The sequence below is a fragment of the Opisthocomus hoazin genome, chromosome 2 (genome assembly GCF_030867145.1).
Source record: "Opisthocomus hoazin isolate bOpiHoa1 chromosome 2, bOpiHoa1.hap1, whole genome shotgun sequence".
Lineage (NCBI taxonomy): Eukaryota > Metazoa > Chordata > Aves > Opisthocomiformes > Opisthocomidae > Opisthocomus > Opisthocomus hoazin.
Genome location: NC_134415.1, coordinates 104,111,222 through 104,133,717, shown reverse-complemented (window position 1 = coordinate 104,133,717; position 22,496 = coordinate 104,111,222). Strand labels below are relative to the sequence as shown.

Here is a 22,496-nt window from a genome sequence, read left to right as displayed (position 1 = left end):
AATCTGTCATACATCTGTCTGTGGTTCCCTCTGCTGTATTCTGCTTTGTCTGGAATTTATCTATGGCTGTAGTCCCCCGCCACCCCCTGCCCTGTCATTCTGTAAAGGACAATAAACTCATCCTGCTGAAGACATGATGCAAGATATTCCCTCTCCTGTCCTCTCAAATGGCTCTAACAGTGGTCATCAAGATATGGGCATGAATGGTTTCTCTCATCATTGTGTCTGCTACCATCCAAATTTCAGGCTGTCCTGGCCAGGTCATAATATCTGCCACATCAGGAGCATTTTCTGGGCAGTTCAAATTGGTCCATCAGAGAAATCACAAGTAGACTTTCGATTTCTGAATATACTTATGTTAAAAATAAAAATTAATCTTATGCTGACAAAACATACCTCTTGCAAATAGCTAAAATATAGGAAAAAACAGATCTGCTTTAAGGCTTTTTGTTATCATCCATTCATCATAATAGCAATTATTCTCATGTCTAATCATACTAGGGTAATCCAGAGTTGCTGTCTTTCTTGCTGTTTACCTTTATTATTTTTTACTTTTAATTTCTTCCATTTATAAGATTAAATAACAAGATAGTTTGAAGGTAAAATTTAACCTTTACAGTTTGAGGGGACTCTTCACCAGAGCAAATGATTTGCTCAGATAGTTTTGAAATTAAGTTCAGTCTAACATAGCTCTAAGATGCTCTGCATTGCTGAAGTTCTCTCTCCTCTAGCACCCAGTGTCCTTATCACCATATTCCTTCTTCACTTTCTCTTTTGTACTTTTTTTACAGTCTACCAAGTCTCTCAGACTGTGCATTAATTAAGTTAATACAAAGCAATTGTTCTTAACCTGCACATAGCTTGAGAACGCTGGTTCAGAGCAGCAGATGAATTAACTGGAAACCATTCTGGCTTTTGGGGAGTTTTTCCCCAGTAGTATTAGCTAGCTTATTTCTTCTTCACAATATTTCTTCTCCCTCTGCATCTTGTGTGCTGACAAGGGTAGGTTGATCCTTTTTGTTCAGTGGCAAAAAGACAAATACTGCTACAGACTTACTGCTACCAATGATGTAAAATTACAGATGTCTATTTTCCCAGCATAGGTGACAGCACTATGTGTAAGAGGCTGCACTAAGTGAAATTAAAACATCTGCACATCTATTATCAGCTATGACTTGGCTGCAGACATCAGGCATTTTTCTAAGTGAAACAGGTGTGACATAATCAGTCATGTAGAACAAATGAATGCAGTGCTCTTAAATGTATTATTTGATAATAGTTTCAATTAAGAAGTCATGCTGTTTACCAGAACTTCAGTTAAATGTAGTGACTCCAGTGCAAGGTAGAATGAGACTTCCAGATGTACGTGATAGAAAAAACACAGCAAACAGGAGATGCTTTCTATGCCTTAAACATTTCTAAAGGCTCTTTTTCAAAATGCAGCGTGTTGTGCATGCAAATTTTCAGATCATGAAAGGTGAGAAAGACAGATTCGCAAGCTATCCTTACCACACTTTGTGCAATAGCTCTTAAAGTTACTGATTGCATCTTTCAGGCAGATCTTTGAATACAAGCTTTACAGTCTTCTAATTAGAGATTCATCTTTGTAAAGACAAGAATAATCATACCACGAACATCAGGCTTTTTGAGTAATTTATTTTAATAATTTGCAAGGAAGTAGTGACTTAGAAGGCTATGTTCTTGCGTGGACTTTAAGTAGATTAAAAGTAACTTCTGAACAGATACATAGGACTGAATGAATTTACAATAAAAGTGTTGGTGCATAATTTGTGTTATCGAGTTCCATACTGTGTACTTTGATTTACTGATGTCCAAATGCATTGACACTAAAACCTATTCATATTAATAACTAGGAACCCTAACTGTTTTTATTTTGCCAGCTGAAATATACCCTTCCAATCTTTGCAAGCTGTTATTCTAATTGGAGAGATTTCCTCCGGTTATAAGCCCCTTGATAATAATTTGAGGGGATAGAAGAAAAGTGCATAAGAAAAGAACAATACATGAGGAAGAACTTCTTCCCTCTGAGGATGATGGAGCACTGGAACAGGCTGCCCAGGGAGGTTGTGGAGTCTCCTTCTCTGGAGATATTCATGACCCGCCTGGACAAGGTCCTCTGCAGCCTGCTGTAGGTGACCCTTCTTCAGCAGGAGGGTTGGACTAGATGACCCACAGAGGTCCCTTCCAACCCCTACCATTCTGTGATTCTGTGATTCTGTGATTCTGTGATTCTGTGATTCTGTGAACAATACAGTTTTTAGTACCTGTTGGATAAAGCTAGTGGGCTTTTAGTGAGTTATTGGAATTACACAAATTGTCCACGATTGTCTCTATAACTGATTTGTTACTGAAAAGCCAATATATGTATTATGCTGGCATGTGGGTACTTGTACATACATAATACACGTGTGTGCTTACATAAACATACATTTATAAATGATTCTGTATACACACACACACTTCTGAAGAGCTTTGCTCTTTAGCTGGTACTGCTTCAGCAATGCATCTGTGGGCATATACCTCTTCTTTTTTTTTTTTCTGATAAAATTCTTGCTTATTGGTGTAACAGTAGCAAAGCCCAGGTGTGTGCCAGATAAAGATTGAGGAAAAAAGGGCTCTGTAGAGAAGTTCTCAATACAAACTCCTGAAAATTTAGCATTTCAATATACACTACAGTAAGACTCTACATTATGTACAGTCCCTACTTTTGATCACCTCTTACTATTAAAGACTGCTTAAATACCAGAAAAAACCCTTCTACCCGCACAGACAGGTACAAGCCATGTACAAAGCCAGTCACATCTAACATTTCTGTAGAAGCAGCCATTCGCAATTTTTAGCCCAGATACTGTTTCTCTTCCTCTAAATTGCATCTAGCTACAGAAAAAACTGTTCAAGGAATTCTTCAAATGAATCTTTGGCATGATCAGGAGGGAGATGTTTGGCTGAGTTTCTCTGCTTCCATCTCCATTTTTTGATCAGTTCTTGCTACAGATATGGTAACTGAAATGAAGGAAAAGCTTCTGTTTCAAAGTTACAGCAACAGACTATCAAAGTACCCCTGATAAACCAAAATCAGAATCCTAGATAGTGTATTATCTCAGTGGTGCACAGCAAAGACACATTGCAGCACTGTGCCCCACGGCTAAGCCAGGTAAATCTCTTGCAATAGGACAGATGCGTCCGGGTATGAAACTGATACTGCTGATTTCAGCTGAATGAGTGGGAATCCTCAGCAGAAGTAAGTGCAAGGAGTTTTGTTTTGCTTTGTGTCCATAGAGACACTAGTGAAACGTAAATGTTATAATACATCCCTCATTCTGCTCCATTGATTTCCTGTTCATTACAACACAACTTTGCCAAAACAGTAGTTGTAAATCTGGTTTGAAGGTGCACATAAAGGCTAAATTAAAGGCTTGTCTGTGCAAGGAAGCTATTCACAGAAAAATAGATCACAGCTATTCTAGAGCAATTCTGGATATGCATGCTTTTGTTTCAGAACAAATATTTACATTTTAGCTTACTTATTTCTGAAATAAATATTAAAAATTTCATTCTCTTCTGGTCAGTTTGTGTGGATAAGCACTGATTTTTAAAATGTTACAATAGACAATCTGAATTTTGCAGATACTTTTAAACACGAACTTCTTCGCACCCCGCAGACAATTGCACTACGCATGAATAAAAATATATTTCTACCCAAAAGGTTTTCACAATCTGTAACAATGAAAACATTATAAATGTCATTGTAATAGAGTGCTCTGAGAAAGTCCTTGCCATCTGTAGTGCTTTACATTTCCTGTAGGCAGGAAATAATTTTGAGGAACTTAAGCAAATTCACTTTATTCGGCTTGGTTTATGAGAGGGCACTGAAAACAGAAACCGAGATTTTTTTTTTTTAAATAGCATGGTGCTACATCTACCTGTTGCAAGGTGTCTTTGACTAACCTAATTCTTCCTGTGTCTTGGCACTGTTCCGTGATTCCCCTCCATTCATCACTGTGTATACATCCAGTTTTGAAGAGCTTCGCAGGGAGTTCCACACTTCAGCTGTGATTTCTTTAGCTGTTCCATTGTCATCTAGATTGCATATTTGGAAACTTCTTGGCACTTGAAACTATGCAGGCTTTAAATTCTTGTTTTCCAATGCTGAAAAGCTGTTTATTATCTTTAACTAACAGCATACGAATGGGATAAACTACTCTGGCACATAAGAAAACATTTAATGTAGAACTTTGCAGAACCATATTTGCAGTAGTAGACAGGTAAGTGTGACAGTCTGAAGAGATAAGCAAGGCAAGGTATGTGGGAAGTAAAGACAATTTTAATACATCAGCTGACATATTAGGATAAAACACAATTTTTTTCATGCAGTCTTTCAAGTGTGTCTGAAACTGGGTTTGTTTCTTGCAGCTACATGTATTAATTTAGTAAAAAACCCTACTTCTTCCCGCAAGCTTACATTGTATATGTCAGCATATCTGTTTTTCTTGTTCTAGCTAGTACTAGTTTTTCAAAGTGCCCCTTATTTTGTCTTTTTCAGATCCCAGGAACTTCTTCTGTTGTGCAGAAAAAATGGAAGCCTCTGGCATCCTCAGCACAGCCCCGAGGGCTGGGACAATCAACGAAATCAAAGATCAGTGCTGTGGCAGCTGAAATAAAACAGATTCGTGCAAGAAGGAAAACAGCACGCATGCTAATGGTTGTCCTCCTGGTTTTTGCGCTTTGCTATCTACCAATTAGCATCCTCAATGTCTTGAAAAGGTAAAGTTTATCCCAAAACGTAAACACTTGGTAAAGCTTTCTGTCTAAAAACAATCCTTGTTAAGAGATTCCTGTTACTTTGGCAGATACTTTTGAAGGATAAGCTTACTTATTTCACGATAAAGAAATGGAAAATAAGCATGCAGTTGCAAGAAAAAAATATATCCAACCTACCCATAGTACTTAAACTAAAGGCCATATTGTGGAACCCATAGTACTAAGCTCTTCCTCATGAAAATGATCTAGTATATCTCCTCATTAAAACCTGTCATTTAGATGAGATTACATCTTGTTTGCTGCAAATGAGCCCATGGAAGTTCATTAAAAGCAGAAGTTGAAGGTTAGCAGGAAAGTGTAGCGTTGTGGCTTGGCCCTGAAGACTGTGAAATGCTGGGTTCAAACCCAAGCCCTATCACGTACAATTTTGAGACCTTAGGCTAACTCTCCAGTTTGCCTATGAAGCTGTGTTTTACTTCTTTATCATTTTCTCTCCTGTTCATTTGAGATGTAATTGTTTACACTCTTATTTTTTGTACACTGCCTGACAGGCTAAGGCTTTGATATAGTTGTATCTCATGAGACCTCTGGAATATCAGTAAAGACGTACAACAGAAAATTTGGATATCCTAAAGAGTTAGAATGCAAATGGGTCCTCAGAGATAAAATTAGGCTAAAAGCTGCCAAATCTTTTTATATGATTTCTAATTTTGCCATCTTTAAGGTTTGTTTTTCTTTTTCTGTAGGGTTTTGGGGATGTTTAATCATGCTGATGACAGAGAAACTGTATACGCCTGGTTCACGTTCTCACACTGGCTTGTATATGCAAACAGTGCAGCCAATCCTATTATTTATAACTTCCTCAGTGGTAAGTTACAGTTACCTAGAATTCAATTCTAATGTATAGTTCGAACGTAATGAGCCACAACAAGTGAGATTAATGACTATGTAACATCAGCCCAGCTCCTCTGGTGCGAGCTAGATCCTCTCCTTGGAACAAGTTGCACAAAGTATCCCATTACCTTCAAGCTGTCTACCTACAACTAAACAGTGCCAGGGCCCGAGTCCAAGTGCTTGCATTTGACTGTCCATGCCATTAATTTGGTAGAGAAGTCCCTGGCATGACCTTGGTCTGAAACAATTACCATTCCGCTAAGCAGTCCCCAGATGCTGTCTGGGGGGGTAGCGCAGGCCCCAGGGGCTGTCCCCAGTTGTCACTTTATGTGCAGGTATTGCATTTTGGAGGCTGCGAGTCTTTAACAGTACGTGTATGTCCAGAGTGTGCCAACTAGGTTTAAGGCCAAAGAACCAGCCAGGATGCTGTTAACTTACCAGTACAGATTTGTCTTCGTTTGTCTTATTTGGCTATAGACAGCAGAATCAAGACATAAACTGGTGTCATTACAGCTAAATACAGTGAGGTAAAAGACTGTTGATCCTCACTACACATTTCCCCACTCTAGTTTTTTGTGAAGTATACTGTGAGGATGATTTGAACAATTTACTCTGAGCCTCCAAAGCAGACTAATGGATTGTTGAACATCTTGAATCTTCTTTTAAAATGTATTAAGGATGAAATACAAATTACCCATGTCCTCTCACTTCACACATCAAGTAATGATTCAGCCATTTAAGCCTACGATTGCTGTTACTTGTTTTTGATAGATATGTTATTAATCAACAGACTGTCCGTGACATGATTTCTCAAATCATTCTTGTTTATCCATTGTGTCTAGACAAGAATAATTTAGGTTTCATACCATACATCACATATCTTCTCACAAAGGTTACATTTTTCCAGTTTTCTCCATGATGTTGAAATTGTGATTTCCTACTTCTGCTTTAGAAGAATATCTGGGTGTTTTGGGTTAATTTTTCTTTAGATCGCTGCTTTTTTCTAATCTATAAAGTTTGTTGAAACACAGTTTATAGTTCATTTCTTTCATGAGTTTATTTTTATGATTGACAGGGAAATTCAGAGAAGAATTTAAAGCAGCATTTTCTTGTTGCATCTTGGGCATTCGCAGTCACCATGATGAACGGCTCACCAGAGGTCATGCCAGTACAGAGAGTCGGAAATCCTTGACCACCCAGATCAGCAATTTTGATAACATTTCAAAACTTTCAGAACATGTTGTATTGACCAACATAAACACACTTCCAGCAAATGGTACTGCACTTATTACTCACTGGTAGTACACTTGTCCCTATGTCTTTTGATGCTGTGGAAGTAAAATTCAACTGTGCATACAACAGTATTTGAATCTGGGCACAATGCAGTATGAGAAGGGTGTTTACAATTAAGAACTGACTGTAAGAATACTAACTTACAAGAAATATTTTATAGAATAAGCTACAACTTTGGTTATCTATTGATGAAACAGAATTTAACCTCATTTATTTCAGAAGTTGAGTTGCAATTGGGGAGGGGATAAGGTAATCATGTTTCATACAAGTATTTTCTTTGGATCCCTACTTCCTTTAGATTCATAAGTGAACAAAGAACATGTACCTGAAGGTATGAAAACCATTTTACCTGGAATTGCAATGTGTTTATAAACAGTTCTGTTCTACTCAGAGCTAATTCTGTGAAGTCATGGTCTGTTTCATAAAAACTCCAAATTGGGTGCACAGATTGAACTACCTGAATGACCTTGACTATTTCAAATGATCTGTTTATCATGCATTCTGGTGAGGGTTGGGCTGATCAAATAAGAAATTCACATTAATTTCTTTTGTCACATTTTCTGCTCTTTTTGCCTGTTGGGTGGGTTATTGTGTGTATTCAGGAACAGCTGGGAAGCCACTCTCGATTTTTCTCCAACACAGGTTGATAAACAAATGAACACAGCCTGAAATCAAAGGCAGAAGCTGTTCAGGTTTTCCCATTTCTGGGTAAACACTGAAATGATTGTGCAATTCCCTAGCTTTGTGAATAGATGGAAAATGGCATATCATTTATTATTTGCTATTTCTCATTACATCACATGTTATATCACTGCAGGGTTTTGTAAGAGACTGCAAGCACAGGATTCATCTGTCCTCTCCTAGGGATGTGAACGTTGGTTGTCTAGAAGTTATCTCAGACACTATAGGCTAGGACTATATAAGCTCTGTATTGATAACAGAGAAACCGGTATCTCCAAGGACAGCTAATCTGTTCCTAAAATATAAGTCTACAAAGAATTAGCTAAATTACCTCAGAAGAAATCTGCTCTTTTCACTTACTGTGGAAGGAATGTTTTTTTCCCAAATTCAGCTTGCTTTTCTCCAGTGGTGTTACCATTCCTGTAGGTACGGCACAAGTAAGGTTACAGCCATGAAACCCAGATGACAGTGTGGCTGTAGGCGATGATTTACTCTTTATCTATTATTTGTCATTGTTCTCTTCTCCTTGCTTTTCTGTGCCCATGGCAGGGGGGTTGGACTAGGTGGTCTTTAAAGGCCTCTTCCAATCCAAACCATTCTACAATTCTATGGTTGACTTGTACATAGGAAGCTGTAGTGCTCTGCTGGTCACAATGGCATCTGGAGAGGAACCACATGGCAATTTACCAAATAGGGTGTATTAAATAAGTAGTGGAACACACTAAAAATGCTTAAAAGTAGAGAAAATTAAGATTTATGCATCAGAAATACCCTTAAAATCACTAAAGAAGTCTTCACTTAAAATTTGCAAGTGCAGTTTGGAACATGTTCTGGCAGACCATTTTGCTAATAGATCATCACCTATATAGTGTTCAGAGAGTGACAATCACAGGTTAAGCCAGTCAACTACCTCCTACAAACAGTAAAATAATTTTAAAATCTTGATTTTATCTTACAGGTATCCCAGCTACACTCAGCCCATTGAAATCAGTGGAACTGCATCTCCACATACCAGGGATGAACATGACTTCAAATTTAGATGAAGCTGTCAGAGTGTCTGCAGAAGACACTGGCAACACAGGGAATGCAGGGTGGGACAAATTCATTCCTAGCATAACTAAACTTACCTCTATGGAGTTACAGCAAGGATGACTTTGGCTCAATACATGTAATAGCACCAGAGAATCACACACGCTTTTAGCTGTATTACGGACTACAACTGGACAAAGGGATTCCTTCAAAACGACTGCCTCTGTTATTTCTTCTCAGTCTTACATAAACCTACTTACCTCAGTATGAGCTAAAGAACATGTCTTTACAAGTCTTTTTAAAGATTGGAATGTATCATACTTTGTAAATACTGTAGATATTTATTTTTATATATTTTAGATGCTGTGGAATGTTCTAAAATGTATCATATAAAGAACTCCATGTATTTGAAAGAAGTCTCAAATGTAATTATTTATATCCTGTTTCTATAAACGAGTAACTTATTTGCAAGGAATGCTTACTTATGCACTAGTGATAGTCAGGAGTTACTTAGCACTCTTTTTCTGCTAATTCACTTCTAGTAAATTTTACATTCATTATGGAAGTTGGGCTTCAGATTGATTTGGGGAGATTCCAGGCTACTTTTCTAAGCACAGACATGCTTTTAAGATGTGCACCCAAAGTGCTGTAAGTCACACTTGTTTTCATAAGATTATACTAAATAGCCAATTACTTTTTTTCTTCAGACTCGAGTGCCTAAAAAGTAACTACTTAAATAAAACTTCTGTGATGCTCAAAGGTGCTATAAGCTCAAAATTCCTACTCAGGCCAATAGGAATAACAAGTGTCAGCACCCCTGAAGGACAGGATATTTTAACTTTGGTAGCTCATTTTAGTCCATAATGTCTGCAAGTGTTGCTCCAGAAGATCTCTGAGGATCTTTAAAATAGAAAATATTTGTTATCTTTCTTGCTTTCATGATTTCTCTCTCAGCTGCCATTTAATACTAATGATACAGACAATGAACAGATTTATATGCCAAGAAAATGTTGACTTTTCAATGATTAAAATCAAACATTTCTCTCTGGAAATTGTAGAGGTGATATCTCTTTGGACCAGTAGATCAAGTACTCACCCGTTTTCCATTTATGGGAAAAGTTCCCTGGCCTGGGGCTTCATACCATACGTTGTAATTTTTCTTCTTAAAGAATGAAAATGGGGCATCACTGGAGACTTAGTGTCTAGGGCAACAGGGCTTACTGGTTAGAAAGAAGTTAATCTACAAGAACCTGGGCTACAATCTCTCTGTGGCACTATTGCATTTCAGTTAAGATTTTTCAAAAGGAAGGGGAAGATGGGAGGAGGGATTTGTTTTTCAGTAAAAAGCATTTGTCATAGAAAGAAGACATTCTCACATGTTCAAACATTTCTGAAAAGCCAGTTATTCATAGAAAAGGTGTTATTTGATTAACTTATGTAAATATTTTTTCTGTGTTTTGCTTTGATGTCATGTCATGCGATGTACTGTCTATCATGACAGCTATGGTTTTATGAAGTGCTCAATCACTTTATGCTTTAGCCTTCCCCAACAGCTGTTTTACTTGACATTGTTGCAATTACTCCAAGTTTACATTGGTGTAAAGTGAGAGAAAAAAATTTGCAATTGCTCATATATTAAAGTTTTCTTTTTCTATTCAAGGAGAAAAAGGAGAATATTCTTTTTCTATTAAAAGAGAAAAATGAGAAATACCTAAATGGACAGAATGCTTAAACATCAAATAAAATCATAGGAATTCCTATATTCCTATATTCCTATGTGTAAGCTTAATTATTGAGTACAGCTGTTATGTCATTGTTATTTCAAGAAACTATTTTACTTTGCCTCTTCTAAGAAAAAAACCAAATCATTGTGGAAAATAGAGCAGGTTTTTATTTCACAGCTATTGCAATTCTTTCGCCATTAAATTTCTGGTTTTGCTTTTCAGCCACAGAAAATATGGTATTCATACACTCTATGGAACACGATATAATTTTTCTTTATCATTTGAAATGACCGGACAAACATCTTCTGAATTAAAACATTACAGAAATGGGAGAACAGAATTTGAAAAATGTTCTATTTTTTCTTTCCTTTTGACATAAGTAAATAAAAAATCAAAAAGTTAAAAACTAGTACGGTAATCTAGCTGCAAAATAATTATCGCTAGTCATTTAACTGTGCATCAACCCACTGCTGAAAAACGTCAATTATGCCAGAATTTTGCAAAATTTTACTTTCGTTTCAGAAAATGTATTTTCATCTTTTCCTTTAAGAGAGACCAAAAAAGTAGTAAAATAAATGGCTATCTAAGAAAACGTTGTCACTGTAGAAGGGGAGTAAGCATACTTTTCAAACATAAAAGGTCATGGGGGACTCTGGAAGCCCAGCAACATTCTCATGCCTTGTCAGGCGTGTTGACCAGTTCCTTGTGAGATGAACAGGGAGGGGTTGTGGTGGTGATGTTCATGGAAAAACCATAAGTTGCATCTTTCTAAAGGTTGTATACTGCCTGTCAATTCAAATTGTCTTCTTCTTGCTGCTGCCTTAATGCCAGTGGGATAAGTTGTGTTAGTTAACCTGAGGTGAGAACACCACTAAAGGTCATTGGTAGCTTTTTACTCCTGCAGGTCTCCTGTGACATGTTAGAAATGGAGGTTCTGGCCTTAGTTTTGTCTTTTGTAACAGAAAAAAATTCTCTTTTGTTCTCTTTGTTCTCTTACTTTCATTTAGATACTCAAAATTAAAATATTCCAAAATTCCTAGGAATTTCTTTTAGCCATAAACTTCAGCTTAACAGTACTATTTGTGTGGAGAATATAAATAAAAGATGAGACATTTATTGACAACAGATTCTGTGGTTTTCTCTGGCCAGTTTTTTGTTGAGTAAATACTATATCTTTGAGATACAAGTGATACAATCAGAGCTTATTTAAGATTTTAAATTCTAAGGATAGGTAGGGAAGTGTTAAATAATTCCTACCAGAGTATATGGTTACCAGGCTAAAGATTGGTTACATCTGGTTATCAAGTTAAAAATTTGGTTATTTTGATGACAAGATTTGTCATTCAAATATTTCTGGTTTTTTGAAATAAATATTTTTGATGCAAATATTCATATGTATTTGTTTCTTTAGTTTTACAAATTTTAAGAAATACCTAAGCATTTTCTTCTTTAGTTCAGACACATTTTCATGCACCACTTCATCAGAAAAATTTAATGGGCATTTAAAAATCTACTGCTTACCTGTGTAAAATAGTTAAGAGTTTTTTGCCAGTTCTAGGACCTTTTACTCCAGAAAGCTCCAAATATTTGCATACATTCCAAATATTATCTGTCTGGATTTTTGAATAAAAATAACCACTGGGAGTTTTCAGTAAAGATAAGCCTAAAAGTGACCAGTAGATATTAACAGAGATAGAAATGGCAGCGAGAAGACAGGTTAAGATTTTAAGATCGATATGGAATTTAATGCCTTTTGCATTTGACAGAAATTATAGCATCTTAAAGAATTCTGGGCTTCCTGTCCATCAAAATAAGGTCAGGTGAGGAAGGAGCATTTCTTATCCCATCTATTAATACTGAAAATGATCTGAAAGCTGAGCTTTAATTGGGTTTTGTTACCTCTAGCTGCTCTGGTATTCCAATATCTCCACTAGCAACTCAGGAGCATAAAAATGAAGTTCTCATGCCAGTGTTTCTGCTTGGTCATGGCATCATTAGACATAGAGTTTAAATCACAACTTATTTGTTCCTGCATACACAAATTGTTGTGCCACCATCACTCTGGTACTTTGTCTCTCTACATATTTATTTCACAGTCTTGGAGGTCTGATATCCTGACCTCCTCCTCCTTTCCTGTTGTCACTGTAGTGATAAGCTTGTGCCCAGCAGTCACAAGGACTGCAAGACAATCTCTCCCCCTCTCCACCTCCAAAAAGGCAATTTTTTTCCGTTTGTTCTGGACTGCGCAGAGGGCACCATCTCATTTCTCTGATATTAGCAAATTCAATGCATGTGCTTAACCTGGAGAGTGCATTAGAGGAAGGACAGTACACTAAACATCAGCTTAACTCAGCCCTCGCTGTAAGACGCGTCGCAACCTATTGCTGCACATTACAATGGATTAAGGCAAAGGCAAATTTAGCCTTCCAACCTAAAATTTGTCTCACAGATAAAATAATGTTCATTTCTCAGGTTAATCCTTTTACTTGAAAACAAGGGGTTTTTTCTGAATGTTGGATATATTGGGTGAAATAGTATTTTATTTTATTGCATACACTTTCCAAAAAAAAGACAAGTATGTAGAAACCTTGGGTCTAAGAGTTTAAATGGGGAATACAATAAATTGACTAAGTTAAAAACTGAGCTAAAAAATGAAGAACTTCTATGCAAGATTGAAATTTCCTGAGCTAAACAAGAAAATAAGCAAAATCTGGACTTTGCTCAAGTTTTACTTTGCCAATAGGGACAGGATTTCACTCATTATATCTCTGTCTCTGCTGGATATACTGGAAGTTTTTGTTTTAAGCATTCAAGGGCCAAATCCAATTAAAAATGTTCTGTATGGGAGAAGCAACTTGTGAAAACAAGACTCATGAGTAGTGTGGTGAAATCGATAGGGATCTGTTGTTTACTCCTCCTTCCAGTGCAAAAGCAGAGGGCATCCAGTGAAGCCAGAAGGTGTACGGTTGTATGCTTTATAGCTTATTTATTTTTTATAAGTACCCAAGTCAGCTGCTCACTTCTGTACGGCCAACAGTTTTTTTCACGTATTTTAGTGAAACTCCTGAAGTGACCTTATAGCAGCCTTTCAGGAGCTGAAGGGGCCTACAGGAAGGATGGAGAGGGACTTTTCACAAGGGTGTGTAGTGATAGGACAAAGGGGAATGGCTGTAAACTAAAAGGGGGCAGATTTAGATTAGAGATTAGGAAGAAATTCTTCATCGTGAGGGTGGTGAAACACTGGCACAGGTTGCCCAGAGAAGCTGTGGCTGCCCCGGCCCTGGCAGTGTTCAAGGCCAGGCTGGATGGAGCTCTGAGCAACCTGGTCTAGTGGAAGGTGTCCCTGCTCATGGCAGGGGGGTTGGAACCAGATGATCTTTAAGGTCCCTTCCAACTCTTATCATTCTATGACTCTGTGATTCTAGGTTAGACCTGCAGTCCAGTGGGGGTCTAGACTATAGGCCAGTTGTCTGGTCCTCTGGTCTGCTCCACAGCTGCTCGCTCTCCTTGATAGATCACAATCCTGTTCCACATCCAAGATAAAATCAAATAGATGCACTTCTAAAACGCATTGAGCAGTGCTTACAGAAGACGATCGGACACAGCAACACGCATTTTCCGGAGAGATTGTGGGCAGCAGCCGCAGACTTGCTCTGTGACCTCCTCCGCAAGCCGAGTGGGACTGAACGCGGAGGGCTCGCCAGATCCCGTGGAAAGCCCCCGAGAGCCGCGTCTCCCCTCGACGCACTCCGGCTCCACGATGGCGGCAAGAAGAGCGACGTGGGCGAGGGGCGCACCAGCGGGGTGGGGGGCGGTGCGGGGCGGTGTGGGGCTGTGGGGGGCTTCCCCCGCGGCAGCTGCCCGGGCGCAGCGCCGGCGCCGGCACCGCCAGGGTGGCGGCCCCACGCCTGCCCGCGGCCCGCCCAGCGCACGGGCGGGGCGCTGTCCCCCGCGGCGGTGCTGAAGGGGGCGGGGCCTCCCCGGCACCTGCCGCCCGCCGCCACCGGCCGGGCGCTGAGCTGCAGCCGCCGGCCGCCGGCCATGGCCGCGCTCCTCCGCCTCGGTAAGTGCCGCGGGGAGGGGGGGGGGGGGCGGGGATCCTCCCCGGGACCCTCGCTTTGCCCCGTCGCTCCCGGCCTCTCCTCTCCGCGGGTTCCCCCTCGCTCCCGGTCCCGGGGAGCATCCCGGCAACCTCCAGGGGTCCGCGCCCGGCGTGCGGGGTCCAGGCCCGGTGGGAGGCGAGGCAGGGCAGCCGGGCCGGCGGTGAGCAGAAGTTGAACGGGCGAGGGGACCCGCGGGCGGGATGCCTGCTCCAAACGAACTGCCACTCGCTTGCCAAGCGGAGTGCATTTAGCGCTGGCAGCGCTGCGCAGAGGGCTGTTGATATTTCCCTTTGGGTTTGAACAGAGGGAGAGGGAAAATCAACATAGCTGCTACAGAAGAATTTGGTAGAAGAGAAGATGATGAGACAAGTATATTTTAATTTGTTTCATTCTCCTTTCCCACTCCCTACGTATTGTATACGTGCTGCCTTTCTCTCTAACATCCCACTACTCTAAACTCGTATTCCACTCTTCAAAACCTCCTCTAGGTTCAGTTAGAATAAAGTCGTCCTTTATCACTTTTTAACTATATTCAAACTATATTCAGCTATAGTTTGCCTTTCTCCTTCGGACCTAGCTATCTTGCTGCTCTTGCCATTGGATAGAAACCATAGCTTGGCTTCCCGTTTTTCTCTACTACCTGCCAGATAATAATTCTGCAGTCTTGGGAGAGACACTGTAATTCCTCTGCTCCTCAGTTCGCAATCTTCAAAATGAAGGTTCTACAATCTCCTTCCCCCCCCCCCCTTGTCACGTTAAACTCCAAATCCTTCAGAACAGGGAGTTTTATACCTACCCAGTGAATCAATAGACACCTGTACAAAAATACAGACACCTGTAGAAATCTAAATTTATATGTCTTCATGTCAAAATGGATCCCTCTAATAGTTTTAGCTGCAAACTAACTCTGAGATGCCCTGAACTCTTCTAGGTAGAAAACAGACACTTAGTATTCCAAACACCAGAGTAAATAACGCAGGTGAACTACTAAAGTAATAACTGCCAATTTAAGCAACTGATTCTACAGTCATATAGGCCAGTTTGTTTCCTGTAGGCTTGCGACAGTGTGTACTGCTGAGGAAACAAAAGACCTGTCTACTGTACATCATTAAATCCAGAGAAGCCCTTTCTTGGACTGAATTAGCTTCAATCATAGATTACGCCACTCGGCTCTTCATTTTGCAGAAGCATCTCCTCCTTTCTCTGGGCACAGTTTCCAGGCGGGCTGGAAATAAACACACTCTGAAATAACCCTCACAAAGGGGCAGGAGCTGCTAATTGGCTGCTCAATCAGTTCTACTTCGGCTATTCATTTGCAGTCACTGGTTCTCCAAAGCTGTCTTAACAGGAGGGAGACAGCACAGAGTCTTTGTGCTGCAGATCCTAATCAGAAGTGTAAATCTTCCATTGATTTAGTACCTACGAAACAGGTAAATGGTCATCCAGCAAAATACCTTCCTGGGTTTCTAATTTTGTATTGTCTTATATGTACAGTCATTTTCACCTGTAACATGTTTGGCAACTTTTTTTCCTCTGTCATCTGAACAAATGGTGAGTAATTTCACAACTAGAAAGAACTTTTGGAGACAATCCCAGGACTAAAATGCTGTCATAATGAGCCAAAACTGTTCCTACGGATGGACCAGCTGCACATGCCTCAAAGTCAAGTGGCAGGAGGCATTGCCATCTATCCATCTTCCAGGCTGACCGACAGGGGAAGCTAAAAGAGTGTTTCAGCCTGGAAATCACTGAAATCACAACCAGCCCCGCACAGGTCTGAGAACTGGCAGGAATACGAACAACTGGGGAAGGATTAGCACCAGCTATAGTAAGCACATGTGGCCTCTTCTGTGTCTCATAGGCACACTCGATGCTATTGCACCTGTCAGTTATAAAGCATTATATGCTTTATACAAATGCTTCATCTTTATCAACATGCTTCCAGAAAGCGTTCCCTATGGCAGCACTATTATATCACAGGTAAGCACCACTTCAAGAAGGGATAGCAACACCTCTAAACAGCAGTGGCTCTTCAATATTATTGAGTGGTATTTGATATTTAATTTCTTATTTCTTAAATGTATCACCGGAAACATTTCGTTTCTCTGGATAGAGTCTGGACAGGTCCCGAGACAATACTTCATGCGCTTCGCAGATGATGTTTAAGGAATTAAACAATGCTGGAAATTCCTCAATAACACATAAGAACTTGCCTGACCAAAAGGGAAAAAACAGTCTTTGTCTGGGAGATGCTGTATCCTTCAATACCTAACGAAAACACTCCCACCAGGTGCTCAGCAGCTACTTTGATAAGGCCTGAAATCAGTATCTGAAACTTAATTTTATAGAAAATTAAGACACATGGTTACAAATTAGAGGCTGTGTTACCATGGGAATGTTGATGAAAGAGCTAAACCCCAACTGATTTGTCTTTTCTTAGCAAGGCAATTTAATTTTCTACTGATAAGCCAGAGGTGGTGCTGATTTAAAATTCTTTACCTTGAAACCTCCATATCAGTCTTTGGTTTCAGAACTTTTTCATGCAATTAACACGGCCTTTAGGTTCAATGCACTCAGGGAAGTAGATAAAGACACAAATGTGGGGGGTGCTTTCAAGAAATGATGCATCTGTGAAGTAAAAATAAAGAGAGTGAGCAGTACTGTATTATGAAATAAAACCTCATTTATTATCTGACAGTTGTGTAGCTGTCAACTCTCTTTCACACAGTCTATTCATAGGAATTCCGGTGTAGTCTCTAGCTTGATGAAATTACAGTCCAAATAAAATGCTGTTTCCTCTGAATTTTATACTGTCTTCCTTTCTACAATTTATTACAGATCTCAGAACTGCAGTCATGTCTATAAATCTATGGACTGATGTCATATATAGCTATGGCTGATGTTATAATACTGGGCTAAAAACAATGCAAAATATGCCACACTCTGAAAATTTAAATTTTATATTTAACTTTCCATTTGTGAAACTGTGGAAAAATTTTATTCTGTTAAAAAGTAACTTGGTAGAAAATCTGAATCTATAGATAAACTACAGTAAATTATAGTGTTATAATCTAAATGTAAATGAAAAAGATCAGTACAATACCTTTTGCATTAAATAGCCATCATATTATTTTATTTTTTTTACAGTGTTGTTCATGCACTTCACAAGTATATCTACTACCCAGACTACTGACTGTCTGCACTTGAGGGAGCAATGTATAAACGCTGCAAACGGATGTGACAGTGTCTGGAGTGTTGTTGAAGATGTCTGCAATATTTCAGGTAATTCTTTATGGTGTACACAGCTTTATTTTGAACTGCTGAATGGTTGCATATTCATAGTTTATCATAATATTGCTGTGGTAACTGAATGAAGTCAGTGAAATTTCAAAAAGAAAACGATGGCAAAAGACGGTCAGCTTCTGAAATCCCTGGCAATGGCCAATACTATTTTCAGTAACAATCACACTGGCTCTTCAGTAAGGTGACAAATGAAATTTCTGGACTATGAACAAAGTTGGACTCTGAACCAACTCAGGAAGTCTGAATTCAGCAGACATTATGCTCTTGTGGGATGCTGTTAAACAAAGCCACCATGCAGATGGAAAAAAGTTCCAACCTTGCTTTCCATAATTTGGTGGAGTTGATCTGCCCCCTCCCTGGAATCGTTCAAGGCCAGGCTGGATGGGGCTCTGAGCAGCCTGCTCCAGTGGAAGGTGTCCCTGCCCATGGCAGGGGGGTTGGAACTAGATGATCTTAAAGGTCCCTTTCAACACAAACCATTCTATGATTCTGTGCTCTCACACTATACCCAAAACAATGTAGTAGTTACTTAGAGTAATTTTCCAATATTGTATCAGAACAAGAAATAAATCAAATAAAACATGCTTCAAAGAAAGTAGTGTTGTAGGGAGGCACATTGTATCTATTCAGTGAATAATACCTACATGTCAGAGTGATTCACTTGCAGGGAGTGATGGTACAATAAACTGCAGGTTATGATGTGACTAAGCCTCCTTGAATTGTTAAACAGATTCTCACATAAATGAAAGCAGAAAAGCAGCCTCTGTCTCGGTTTATTGTACTTCCAATGCTTGGTGCATCATTTCCAAGTAAAGTACATTTTAAGTGGAGGAAGACCAGGTGTTATAAGTTCGACCTGAAACTCATCCTAATCTCTGTTGTTGTTCAGATGAAGATGTTCCTTTCTCCAGGTGCCTATTATCTTCTTCAACCAATCTTGGGTATCAGTCACCATCTCTCTCTTTCTTTAAATCCCTCCAAGACCTTGCTGTTAAATGTTGAGTATTCACTTGCTAGGTGCTGTGAATACAGAAGGGAGAAGAAGAGTGGCAGTACAGTGTGGTAATGTCATTAGACCAAGATAGTAATGACGCCTTTGTTGACTGATAAATGTCAAGGGCCTTGATCGGCCAAGGCTACGTCAGTACTAGCAAATAAAATGGGCCAGGGAGTATTTGCTGGCCCTGAGTTCATCTGTCATGGGGCAACATGTATCCATACAACTAAACCATCTTACCCCCACGCCGGCTGCAGAAAACCGCCTGTTGGGAGTGACTGCAGCCCCACGTTATCTTCACAGTCTAGCTGGCTCAGTCCAGACTGGGCACCATGCAGAAGTGCAGCATTATAGACACAGTCACTTGCCATTAGCCTAGCCCATGCCTTGATCCCGTTCATAAAGGCAGCCAAGGGTATTTGGATACATAACTTTCAGTTCCGGCAACTTAATAACATAAGGCAGCTTCTCTGTCACTGTAAATCAGAGGTATCTATATCTCCATGGAAACCTCCCTTCTTCTTATATTGACATTATTTGAACAAAACCAGCCATGTCCTGATGCCATAATCTGTTCTGAGCCTCAGTTGCAGCAGAGCTGATAAAGTGAATGTCCCTCTTCCTGTCTTGACGTCAGGACCCAGTCTCACATTTGGTCTGTGTGGGAAGCCAGGCAGCAGAAGATGCTGCCTGACTTCATCCTCAATAGCCCATTGCTAGAACATTCACCTGCAGTGTGAGCTACCTGAACGCCTCTGTCTGGCTGATTTGTTGCAGAGATTTGAACACAAGTGTCCCAAGTCATAAGGCTGTATTTAAAATAATTAGAGCAGAAGATGCTCTGAGAGGTCCTTCTTCGTGTGTCCTGTTCCAGATACATATCTGCTTTGCATAGAATGGATGAATTCTTTTCAGAACAGATAAAGCAAATGAAAAATACATGATAACCTAATGGTTACAACAGTCCCCAAAGGAACTGGATTTTAGCTCATTTTCTCTTGAGTTTTTAAAGATTTTATGTGAAACGGAACAGTTTCAAAAGACATAGCTGCTGTTTGAATAAAGTATTGTAATATGCAGTACATTCAGGCTCAAGACCTAAAGATGAGGTCTCTAGAATCAAACCCCTTCCCCAAACCAGAGGAAAGTGAATTTGCTTCTCTCACACCATTCACAAAGGCTTGAACACCAAGGCTACTTGACTTCAAGTATCACAATTTGTACTGTAGCCTGTTCTTCGTCATACCCTGCAACCGGATGAAGTGGGCCAGCATGATGACTTCTGTGGTCTCTCCTTTGGTTTTGCTGCATTGTCTCATGATATGTGGTTTCCCTCACTTATTGTCCTGTGTGCTTTCTTCAATGATAATAACGGTATTTGTAACTGGGTCAGAGAAACCTTCTGCAAATAAACTCCTCCTGTGATTGCTTGTTTGGTTTTGCATGTATATATTTCCTTAGGATAATAGCCTTTGACAAGGACTCTCCAGCATTGCAGGGCACTCAAATATGGCATTGGGTCTAGGACAAATGATTCCAAATGTGGTTATTAGGTGCCATGACCCCAGAGGGTGTAAACCCGCAGTCAGACAGCTGATGGTACCTCTCAGTGAGTCACAGCAACAGTGGCAGAAAATCTACCAGCAGCATTATGAATAAGAGTAGCATTATACTGTCTGTCAAGGGTACTCTACATATGCAAGACTGAAAACTTTATGGATGAGCTGTATAAATGGAAAAGGCCCTTCAGTGCTGAACGTGGACATGTTAGTTGAAGGCAACAGGCAAGGGGGCAAATACTCCCTTTGCTAGTTTCTTTATGAAAAACCTAACTAAAAATGATAATTATACTCCTACTTTGTGTATGAGTTCAATAATTCAGTCCCTCAGGCTGTAACCTCGAAGTTAAATGTATGCATTATCAGGACCTCCATCTTTTGCTCTTCAGAGCAGGTCTGGGGGCACTCCCCAGGTAACTGCCTGAGTCACTCCTTTCTCTGTCAAACTGCCCATCACTACTCCTCTGCTGCTACAGCAGCATTTTCAGAGTCTCAGTTTACAGCCCTCTAAGTCCAAACTTTCTTCCACTTCCTCTTCTGTTCCAAGATACAGTGAACAAAAAAAGGGTTAAAATGTTTGTGAGTCAGCTTCCAGGTCAGGATGGAAAAGACTGAAATATTTAATTTTGATGGAATCAAAAGTTTTCACTTTGAAAACATCAGAAATGTTTCAGCACTGCAGAATGAAGATTTTGAGGTTTCAGATTTCGTGGGTTTTTTTCTTCCTTTATGTCACTGAAAAAAATAGAAAATTCTGAGCTCCGATTTAAGCACAAGTATACCTTTTCTTAATTTTTCAGACCTGGAAACATCTGGGTTCAAAAGAAAAAAAAAAATCTCAGATCACTTAAATATTAAGGAATCACATTTTTAATTAGGTTTGGAAGAGTTTATTTTTCTTAGAATAACAGAATCATTGAGGTTGGAAGGGACCTCTGGAGATCTAGTTCAAAGCCCCTTCTCAGACAAGGTCAACTGCAGGCTGTCTTCCAGGACTGTGTCCAGTTGGATTTTGAATATCTCCAGTGATGGAGGCACCAAAACCCCTCCGGGCAACCTCTTCCACTGTTAGACCACCCTCACATTAAAAAAAAAAATTAAAAAAATCTGACCTTTAAATGGAATTTCCTCTACTTCAGTTTGTACCTCTTGTCCTGTCACTGGACACCACTGAGGAGTCTGTTCCTGCCTTATTCATCCGCCTCGTATCAGGTATTTATATGCACAGATATGTCTGTAGGTACGCTCCTGAGCCTTCTCTGCTCCAGGCTGAGCAATCCCAGCTCTCTCAACCCGTCCTTGTAGGACAGATGCTCCAGTCCATTAATGACATCAGCAGCACTTTGCAGGAGCCACTCCAGTATGCCCATGTCCCTCTTGTCCTCAGGAGCCTAGCACTGGACACAGCACTCCAGATGTTGTCTCACCAGTGCTAGAGAGGAAAACCCAATACTTTCCTCTGCAGTCTTCAAATGCATTTCCCACTGAGATGACTGCAGAGCTGACTGTGCAAGAACAGAGATTATCACCCTGGAAGTGTCAGCTTCTACCCTGTCATGCTTCTATCTGTGGTTCCATGTACTTAAATTATGTATGCATGAATAAACTGAATTATGAACAATGGCTGCCAAGTATTAGGTCAGACAACACTTTTTGTAAATGCCTTGGAAGCATATGTATCAGCTAAAATATATTACCTAGAATTGATCAATGATAAAGCAACAATAACTGAAAATCAGCAATCAAATATTTTCTGCTGTTCATAACAGCTGAATCAACACAGTGTACAAACAGACAAATACTGATAATAGGTTATTTCTACCCAGCTTTCAAGAGGCCAGGCAAGCGAACCCCATAAATCTGATGTGCTTCCTGAGTCTGTCTATGCCCTTTGTATGTTCATAACCCCACAACCTACCTCTCACCCCCGGCTGTCAGCTGCTCTGATTCAACGCAATCTGCTCATGGTGCACAGGGCCACTGTGAACAGAGCCCCTGTACCTGACCCCTGATCACAACTTGTTAGTGCCATGAAGATAAATGAGCTAGGTGAGGCCGGGTTGCTGCATAAAATATACTGGGATTTGTGTTTCTTATTCTCCTCTCCTCAGGACCTTGAAGAACATAGTAA

The 22,496-nt window shown here is 39.9% G+C and overlaps 3 protein-coding genes across 6 annotated transcripts in view; 2 read left to right on the top strand and 1 right to left on the bottom strand.

The window, feature by feature from the left end:
• Window positions 1–8,876, top strand: part of HCRTR2 (hypocretin receptor 2) — a 34,090-nt gene extending 25,214 nt beyond the window's left edge. The window contains exons 5-8 of the mRNA XM_009942336.2: window positions 4,565–4,785; window positions 5,529–5,650; window positions 6,752–6,952; window positions 8,609–8,876. Of these exons, the coding sequence (XP_009940638.1) occupies window positions 4,565–4,785; window positions 5,529–5,650; window positions 6,752–6,952; window positions 8,609–8,802 (738 nt within the window). The 3' untranslated portion in view covers window positions 8,803–8,876. The remainder of the gene's footprint in view (window positions 1–4,564; window positions 4,786–5,528; window positions 5,651–6,751; window positions 6,953–8,608) is intronic.
• A 5,511-nt stretch (window positions 8,877–14,387) lies between these two features.
• GFRAL (GDNF family receptor alpha like) overlaps window positions 14,388–22,496 on the top strand; it is a 28,492-nt gene continuing 20,383 nt past the window's right edge. For 3 of the 4 annotated variants that reach the window (XM_009942337.2, XM_075414651.1, XM_075414650.1), the window contains exons 1-2: window positions 16,407–16,486; window positions 17,654–17,788. In XM_009942337.2, the coding sequence (XP_009940639.2) occupies window positions 16,423–16,486; window positions 17,654–17,788 (199 nt within the window). In that variant the 5' untranslated portion in view covers window positions 16,407–16,422. Of the gene's footprint in view, window positions 14,467–16,406; window positions 16,487–17,653; window positions 17,789–22,496 lie in introns of those variants that run through there. The other variant, XM_075414652.1, reaches the window with a different exon arrangement.
• The window catches only part of HMGCLL1 (3-hydroxy-3-methylglutaryl-CoA lyase like 1), a 121,359-nt gene continuing 113,576 nt past the window's right edge, over window positions 14,714–22,496 (bottom strand). The window contains exons 9-10 of the mRNA XM_075414655.1: window positions 17,006–17,134; window positions 14,714–14,794 (exon numbers count right to left, since the gene is read on the bottom strand). Of these exons, the coding sequence (XP_075270770.1) occupies window positions 17,045–17,134 (90 nt within the window). The 3' untranslated portion in view covers window positions 14,714–14,794; window positions 17,006–17,044. The remainder of the gene's footprint in view (window positions 14,795–17,005; window positions 17,135–22,496) is intronic.